Raw genomic sequence first — 9,199 nt, forward strand, 5'->3', positions numbered from 1 at the left:
CCCACCGTGTGCGTGTGTGTGTGTGTGTGTGTGGATGTGAAGGGAGTTCTGCTTTGTTCTGAGGGCGGGTATGATTCTCACAGTCACAAAAAAAGGGATGTTTTTGGGAAACAGGGTAGGGGTGGGGGTTGGGGGTGCGGGGTGCGGGGTTAATGGACAACCGTTTCGCGTGTGTGGTTTGTTTGGGTTTTGTTTGTTCTCTCACAAACTTGGACTCGGCGTTGGCGGTTGCTTTCTGTTGATACACCTCCTCGCTGGGGAGAGGGTTGTTGAGGTCCTTCTTCTTTCACGGCCTTCTCGGGGAGGAACAACTCGAGCGCAGCAAGTGCAGCAGACTGTCTGTTCCCATTGCACCAGTCCGGGGCAGCAAGAGAAGAAAAAAAGAGGAACAGAAACACGAGACAAAGGGGTTAACGAGGCGGGAGAAGGGGACACACAGAAACGGGGTTAGAGAGGACAGCGCAGCGCAGTGTTCAGCGTTTTAGGTAGTCCCGGGTTGCTGCGCAACAGGTTTAGTTGCTTGATGAGGAGCGACCGGTGGCCGGTGGCCGGTGTTGATTGATGGTTTGGGCTAAGGAGCAGCAGCAGCAGCAGAGGGAAAGAGCCCCGCATTCCCACATTCCCCTCGACCCTGTCAAAAAACCTACCAATGCTTAGATTCGCGAACACACAAACGCGCACGGCACCTCACGGTATTAGCACTAAACACTGGACACTGGGCACTGGACACTGGCGGGAGTTTGTGGAAAAAAAAACAAAATGCTAAATGCAACCAACCCCTGCAACAAGAGTCTAGGCCCCTGGTGGATGATGCCTTTGGTGTAACGCACTGCACGGGACACTGCACCGGAATGACAGGTTTGTCGCTAGTGGCGCCGCATATTAAGCAGCAGCAGCACGCGCTAGTGTTGGTAGCTAGTTGGTAGCGACCCGAGTGTGTGTGTGGTAAGGTTGGACGACGGACCATCATCACAGGAGTTCGATCACTTCCGTTCTATACGTTCAACTTGCTCCCCCGTCCTTCCGTCCGAGGACATCCCATTGTTTGCTCTTGCACATGCCACGCATCTCCTTTTTCTCTCTCGCTCTCTTTCTATATATATATCTCTCTCTCTTTCTCTCTCTCTATCTCTCTGTCTCTCTTTCTCAGTTGAGACTCCTTGTGGGTGGCGGTACCAGAGGATGGCACGAGATAGATCGTATGCATCCATTCCTTGGCATGCGTACACACACAGTAGTACCAGGTATCAAGGAAGAGAGAGTGAGCGAGAGAGAGAGAGAGAGAGAGAGTAGACCTCGGCAGACTCGGCTAATTTACTGAGCAGCGCGCCAAATGAAATAAGAAGTCCGCGCGGCACGATACGACTCGGCCACGTAACGGTCACCACCAACCCCTTTCCCACGGTGGTGATCTCGGATGACCATTTAAAACAAGCAAGCACGTGCTGCACGCATCGACGCGAGTTTTTTGTTTTTTTTTTGTTTTTGGGCTGCAGAAAGTAAGGTTAATGCGCCACACTCGTCACTGTCTCCTCTCTCTCTCTCTCTCTCTCTCCCTCTCTCTGTCTCAAGGGGATGAAACGAAAGGGGTTGAAGATGCCGCCGTTGGGGTTAGTAAAAGGTGCTGCAATATGGTTCGTCAGCTCAATCGGCGTGTGGTGCGCATCGGCATCGGAAAAAATCGGCCCAGTGAGAGAGAGAGAGAGATAGGGTGAGAGTTGTAGCAGGAGATGAAAGGGGGAATTTTAGAGACAGCGGGGGAGCGGTAAACAGCCGCCCTCTAAGAAGAAGTGAGGTTAAGTGACAAGTAGACAAGGGGACGAGAGAGGTGGACTGGGGGGGAGGACGGTGAGTGAGGAGGGGGAGGGGGGTTGCATCTTGTGAGTTGTGCAATGTGAGTTGGTTGGCGCCCATTAGCAGGCCTCGGCGTCGGTCTGCCAGCCGTGCACGTGTGGCACGGAGGTGTTCCGGGATGAGGATGAGATAGGAACGGGGGGAGAGGGGCGAGTGGTGGGAGGGGGGTGGGGCGGAATTCATGAATATTCATACTCAGCCAACCAGACATAGTCCTATAGTCGCACTGGGACAAAACAACGTCAACTGTGGCGGCGGAATACCACACGAGAGAGAGGGGAGGAGGGAGGAGGGCGAGTTTAAAAAAATTGGAGGGGGGGTAGAAGTGCAGTACCGGTAGGATCTCCGCAGTCGCATACCAAGATTACGGGAGTAGGATAGGCAATCGGATAAAGAGGGAGGGGGGTGGCCACCACCGTGGCCAAAGCAAGGTCCAAGGTCGCGGTCTCAGCATCTCAGCGCAGCGAAACGCCTCATCGTGGCACACACACACACACACACACACATACATGCGTTAGACACACATACACGGCACGGCCTTGGCACAGGTCACAAAGACACAGACAAAAGCGAAACTTCAAGAAGCGTGTGTGTGTGTGCGAGAGAGAGAGAGAGGGAGAGCCTTGAACTTTTCCAATAAACGAGACTCGAAGGGGTGGATGGGGTGCTGCCGACCCCCCCCCCCCCCCATCCGCAAAAAAAACCGTCCGGAACCGGGACCGGTTGTGACAAAATCACAAAGTTTGCCAATTTTGGGGCGCACGAAATTGATTTCTCCCAGTCCAGGGTGGGGGACAACAGAAAAAAACAAGGGTATTGGGGGTTTCAGTCCCCCCCACAACCCCTTTATCTTCGAGCCCCTGTTGAGCAGAGGTGCAACGCTGGACCCCGGGAAGAGGTTCGAGATGGAGGGGGGGATAAAATGGGGGGGAAGGAGCAGAAGGGTGGTCTTGGTCCAGCAGCCGTTGTGCAATACGCAGCCAGTGGGCTGTCTCCTGCTCTACAAATAGCTCCATCGTGCACCCCTTCTCCTCCCCTCCCCCCTCGAACAACAATCCCAATCTTCCCCATTCTCTATTGTTTATTTTTAATTTCACCCTCTCTCTCTCTCTCTCTCTCTCTCTCTCTCTCTCTCTCTCTCTCTCTCTTACTTTCTTTATTTTTTTCCGTCCCATTATCTGTTGTTTGCGTTTCCAGTACAATCCTTAGCACATGGCGCAGTGTCTTGGAGCATCACATTTTCGCCCTTGATTGCTTCGGTTTTGCTCTCCTTCTTCGCCTCTCTTTCTTTCTCTCTCTCACTCTCTCTCTCTGTCTCTCTTTGTCTCTCTCTCTCTGTCTGCGCCTTCTTTTCTCGTTAATATCTCATCAAATTTTTCTTTCTTCGCTCTCCTTTCTCTGGCAATCTCCTTTCATTCTCTTTTCTTTTTGCAACTATCTCTCTCTGTCTCTCTCTTTCTCTCTCTCTCTCTCTCTCTCTCGCTCTCTCTCGCTCTCTCTCTCTATGGCACGCTCTCGATATGTTTCCATTTGAATGGAAAGACATCTGTCAAGTGATTGGGATGCCGAGGTTTATGCCTCGAGCTCGTACCAGATTCACCCAACCCCCTGGGGTCCCTGGGCTCTTCTTTCCCCCAACACCCTTCACGATGGAAGGGTGGGAGGGGAGGATGACCAGGATCAGGGCGGTAACTACACTGGAAGTGTGTGTGTGTGTGTCCTGGTGTTAGGGTTCGTTCTGAGATTGATTGAAGTGTATTGAACCCCATCCGCTTCCCCTTTCCTCCTCCTTCTCCTCCTCCTCCTGCGCCTCCTCTTCAGGCGTTGCCACCGCCGCTGCCGCCACCTTGCCGCTTGGTTGATTGTAGATTTTGAGTATTCCTGGGCCCGAGCGGAGGGTTTCGGGAGAGTCCTGGGTGCTTTTCGTGCACGAAAAACGCATCCACACACACCCACAACCACACACGCACACACACACACGGGCGCGCGCGCGCGCGCTCTCGGATGCAGTCCAGCTTGGAGTCCAGCCACGGGTTGAGGTCTTCCTCGGGTGGAGGATTCGGTGCACCCTCGCACCCACGTCACGCCATGCACCGTCCTGCACACACACACACACACACACATGTATATATATACGCCCAGCCAAGACGAACGACGTGGCGAGTGGCAAACACCAAATACCGTGCGCGAAAGTGCATTGCACGAGATTGCACCATGCACGTGTGCTCCTTTAGGATTTTGGGGGGCAGGGGAACGCACCGGGGGGCGGGGATTTACAAAAATGGTCCCAAGTCCCAACCCCCCCTCCCCCCCTTTCGGACTATCTTCTTTTTTGGTGGTTAAACCGTGAAACCGGAGTCAATTTACGGTTAAGGGGCTTAACCGAACCCTCAGACAAGATCAAATGTGCACGCGTGTGCGTGTGTGTGTGTGTGTGTGTGTGTGTACGTGCGATGGTAGCACGCGCACGCACCGCAAAACACAAAACAACAATCTCGCGCACACATTTCACGCGAACAAAACCATTGACATCTGTCATGATGCTGTCTGCGACGGTATGCATGCATATGCGTGTGTGTGTCTGTGTGTCTGCCTGGAAGGATCGTGGCACATGACAGCCGGAGACGATACGGAGAAACACAGCGGAGTCCCGGGGTCTCAATTCCGTGACGGTGACGAACTACCCCCCAAAAGGGAGCCCCGGGTATGCGACGCGTTTTTCCGCGTACACACACACGTGTGTGTGTGTGTGTGTTTGTGTGTGCGCGCGCGCACACAGCACTGCACACACTCACACACACGGTTGTCGTTTTTGTCAGCAGCAACAACAGCATCCCCCCATCGGGGCATCCCTATTCATAACGAGCACACACACACACACACAACCCCGCATGCACGCACACGCACCCTCTCGCATTCTCCACCCCTTCAAACGCCCCCCCCCCCCTCTCACCCCCGGGAACGGTTGCAAACAAACCGAAAATGTAAAAACAACAACGCCGCTTCCACTGCGCTCGCTAGCCCGAGAGCTGCTGCTGCTGTTGCTGCTGCCGCGACCCTCGCACATTCCCGCACCGCACCACCACTGGTACTCGGACCGGTGGCCAACCTACCAGGGGAATCCTCTAACGACGAACGCGCTACGCACACGTACAGCACAGGACACAGTGTCCGCCGTTTTCGCGACCGCGTTATACCACGAGACGAGACAGAGGTTTTGGCCAAACGGACCACGACCACACGATACGACGGGGGCCACTACCACCACCACCACCAGGCACCAGCCACCTAGTCACAGCAGGGAGCACGGACACTGTTCACTGATAGATGGCGCGATAGGTATTATGTAAACTCCATTCCAGCAACTCCGGTCGCTCGCACGGTCGGTCTCCGTCTCCGTCGCGCGCTCACACGAGCACGAGCTCAGCACGAGCACCAGAGCGAGGATTCCTTCTTCTCCGTCCGAAAGCCGACCGGACCGGTGTTGACGCTGCGACCTGTCGCGGCCGCGCTCTTCGAAAAAAAAACGGGACCTCTGAGAAAACCGTCACCCCCTGAAAATCACCTACCAATCAACAACAGCAGAGGAAGAACAAACTGTGATCGACCAACCGACCCGAATGACCGATTGGATTCTGTTAGAGCTGCTGCTGCTGCTACTGCTCGCAGATACTACTCTGCTCTGCTCGTCCAGCTGCTGCTGCTGCTACTAGGGAGTTCGCGTACGTTCACGCCTGCACGCCTGTGTGTGTGTGTGTGTGTGTGTATGTCTCTCTCTCTCTCTCTCTCTCTCTCTCTCTCTCTCTCTCTCTCTATCTCGCGGGTGCTCCCTCGCCTGGTCACTAGCTCGCGCGAACGCTGCTCTCGCTGCTCCGTTGCGCTGTCTGTTTGCACACTCTAATGGACGGCGCATTGGAACGTTAGGCCGGCTATCGTCGCTATCGTGCGTACGTGTCAGTGTGTGTGTGTGTGTGTGTTGGGGAGACCACCAATTATCTGCTCCAGAAACCGTTCCAGTAGCCGCTTCTCTCACAAAAAGTAGCAGAGAGTTTGCAAAATTTCTCTCTCTTCTTTTCGCGAGAGTCAGGAGAGTCAGAGAGAGAGATAAAGAGAAAGCCAGCGGCCCCTGGGAGCTGAAGAAATCCGCCCGACACCCCATGCAGGGGCACACACCATGAGAGAAAGATAAAGAGAAAGAGAAAGAGAGAGAGAGAGAGAGTAACCGGTCTGCCCATTTTCTTTGGTTAGGAACTGGAAGCAGGAAACAGACACACACACACGGACACACACTCGCTGTGCAGCGAGAGATAGTGCCCTTTGCCAAGCTGACAGCGAACAGAAGATGGCTGTATGTGTGTAAGTGTGTGTGTGTGTGTATGTGGAAGCGAGAAAGAGAAAGAAAGAGGGAAAAGGGATAGAGTTGCTGGAGACCAACCGTTATACCAGACCGCGATTCAACCGTCGCAGAAGACCATAACAGACAGAGAGCGCGGGAGAGAGAGAGAGAGAGAGAGAGAGAGAGAGAGAGAGAGAGAGAGACAGGATGATGATCTCGTGCAGGATGATACCTCGAGCATCATCATCATGATGACAGTAGCTACCAGCAAACATGCAATCATCCTGGCAAACGATCAGCTCCTTCTCTTCCTTCCTCTCTTCCACCTTCCTTCCGAGGAGAAGCAGGAGGATGAGAACAACAACAACAGTAACAACAGCAACAACAACAGCAGCAACGATGACGACGAACAAGAGGAGTATTCGGATTGTTTGTCTGATCGATGGAGGCGCCTGGTAACCCACGCCAGGGACCTCGCGCGTACCCGCCGCCGGTATTGATCAATCCGAATCCGGTCACGCGACGCGACGCATCAAAAGAGAAGACAAAAAATGGCGTTTAAATTTTCCGTTTCGGAATCTTTTTCTTTCAATTTTCGCTCTCTCATTCTCTCTCTCCTTCTCTCTCTCTCTCTCTCTCTCTCTCTCTCTCTCTCTCTCTCTCTCTCTCTCTCTCTCTCTGTCTCTCTCTCTCTGTCTCCCTCTCTCTCTATCTCTCCTAAATTGGTTTGATTCATTCCTAGCTACAGATTATCGGGACCCCCCCCGCCCCAAGCACTCCCAATCCCCGTAAGCATCGTACACCCTCACTCCCTTCCTCCCTTCCCTCCCCCCACCCCTCCCCTTATCCGAACCCAACCCAACCCCATTGGACCGCCTGCACCCGCCCGCAATTGTATTTCATCTATCTAACTGTCGGGATTCCCTTCTCCTCCACCACCACCACCACCACCACATCCTTCTCCTGCTCCTCCTCCTCCTCCTCCTCCTCCTCCTCCTCCAACGAAGCAGCCCGCCAATTCACGGTCACATGAAGGAGGGTGAGGTCTTGCGCGACGAATGGGACGACCGGGACGAACCCTTCGAGGGGCTCTTGAGGCTGTGGCGCGTCCGGTCGGAGCGGGACCGTTCGGTTCGATCGCACCACGGTTCCGGTACCCGCCCGCACCACCGTATCAGCTCGTGCACCTCATTCTGTGGAGAAACGAGAGAGAAAATAGTGAAAATAGCGGCAGAGAAATGGAGCCGCATTGCAGGCGTACCTGCAGGTAACCGGGCAGCTCCTGGAAGATGTCGAGCTGGGTAAGCTCGGTGTGCTGCGACAGGTAGGAGAGGCAGCTCGCCTGCAGCGCTGCCGCATTGAAGCGATCCGAGATACCGTACAGATAGATGACCGACTCGCCGTCGATCGTCGCGACCAGCGTCTCCTCGCAGATCGCCTTCAGGTTGTCGACCGAGTAGCGATCGGCCAGCAGCATCAGCTCGCACAGCTGATCCACACCGACCGACTTGTCGACCGGTGCACCGTACAGGTAGAGCAGCAGCCGCCGGAATATCACAGGCGAGGTATCGTAAATCACGATCTTGCTGTTTGTGTGTGTGAGAGAGAGATTCGATGATGAATGCGGATTTCGTTTCGTGCTCCGAGGAGGAGGAGTGGTTGTTTACCGGTTAATGTCCTCCTGCATGCCCGACAGTAGCGCCTTCCGAAACCAATCGCACCGGGCCGCCACCATTACGCGATGGGCCTTGAAGCAGTGCGACTGGCTAGCCTTCAACCGTAGCACGTCCGGGCTGGCAAAGTCATTGCCTGTGGCTGTGGTGGTGGTGGTGCTGCTGCTACTGCCGCTATCCGTGGTCTGGTCGGCAGGGGGCGGCACCACCACCTCGAACTCCATGTCCGCCAGCTGGCCCGAGTGCAGCAGCTTCAGCGCGTTCTTCGACAGGCTGCTGTGGGCGGCGGTCGGTGATTCGCACAGGTTCTGCACCAGGTTCATCTTGACGCTCGCGTACTCGAACCGCCGCTGGGCACCCGACCGTACCGCGCTCCGCCGCTGGGCACACTCCGCCAGCAACCCCGGATCGACGCTCCGGCGATCGAGCAGCCCGAGCTCGACCAGCGCGTACGTGAACTGTTCCTTCTGCACCAGCGTCGCGATCTACGAAATACGAAAGAAGATGCATGAGAGTGTGTGTATGCGTGTGTGTGTGTTTGTGGCGATACTTACGTAAAGCATGGCATCGTTTAAGGCCGACTTGTGCTCTAGCAGCTTCGACACGATTCCATTCTGCCGTTGAGCGTGTGATAAAAAGAGAAATAGAGAGAGAGCGAAATAAGTGAAAAGCGACTCGGACACTTTACACCACCTCTCCCTCCCTCCCACCTACCACTTGGCTGGTGAGAAATTTGAAGCAAAACTTGAACTCCTTCCAGCCAATCTTCTCGTCGATCGTATCGCACAGCTCCTCGAGCTGACCGATCGCCGCCGGTACCTCGACCGTCAGCTGATCCAGATTGCGCCGGACCGTTTGGTGCTGATGTAGCAGGTTCATCTCGTTGAACACGCCCTTCTTGTGTAGCAGTACCTCGAGGGCGCTCGTTACGCGCCCATAAATGTCGCGCATCTTCTTCACCTCGTACATGTAGAGGAAAAACCGAAGGTCGGACTCGGAGGAGGCACCCGTACCCCCCGTGCCACTGCGGTTCCGGTTGCCGGTTGAGCGCGCACCACCATCCCTGTCGCGTGCCAGCGCCGGGCGCTGATTACGACTCGATTCCGCCTCCCCCTGGCACTCCGTCTGGTGGTCCGGTGGCTGCGCTTGCGCCTGTGCCGTGGTGGTGCCCTTCAGATCCTTGCACACCTTCTCCAGCGAGTGCTTGATCTCGGAGACGGCCGCGGTCAGTAGCTCGAGGGCGGCCGTTATTTCCGGCACCAGGTAGGAGACGAGATCGTTCCGGTCCTCCTGGGACAGCCCGCCCAGCACCAGGTGCACGTTCTGCAGCAGCTGG

At 55.2% G+C, this 9,199-nt stretch overlaps 1 protein-coding gene across 1 annotated transcript in view; it reads right to left on the reverse strand.

The window, feature by feature from the left end:
* Nucleotides 1-7,208: 7,208 nt before the first annotated feature.
* The window catches only part of LOC125956045 (uncharacterized), a 5,461-nt gene continuing 3,470 nt past the window's right edge, over nt 7,209-9,199 (reverse strand). The window contains exons 7-11 of the mRNA XM_049687515.1: nt 8,578-9,199; nt 8,418-8,477; nt 7,858-8,348; nt 7,452-7,776; nt 7,209-7,383 (exon numbers count right to left, since the gene is read on the reverse strand). The exon at nt 8,578-9,199 is cut by the window's right edge and continues 127 nt beyond it. Of these exons, the coding sequence (XP_049543472.1) occupies nt 7,216-7,383; nt 7,452-7,776; nt 7,858-8,348; nt 8,418-8,477; nt 8,578-9,199 (1,666 nt within the window). The 3' untranslated portion in view covers nt 7,209-7,215. The remainder of the gene's footprint in view (nt 7,384-7,451; nt 7,777-7,857; nt 8,349-8,417; nt 8,478-8,577) is intronic.

This window comes from Anopheles darlingi, chromosome X (assembly GCF_943734745.1).
Source record: "Anopheles darlingi chromosome X, idAnoDarlMG_H_01, whole genome shotgun sequence".
NCBI lineage: Eukaryota > Metazoa > Arthropoda > Insecta > Diptera > Culicidae > Anopheles > Anopheles darlingi.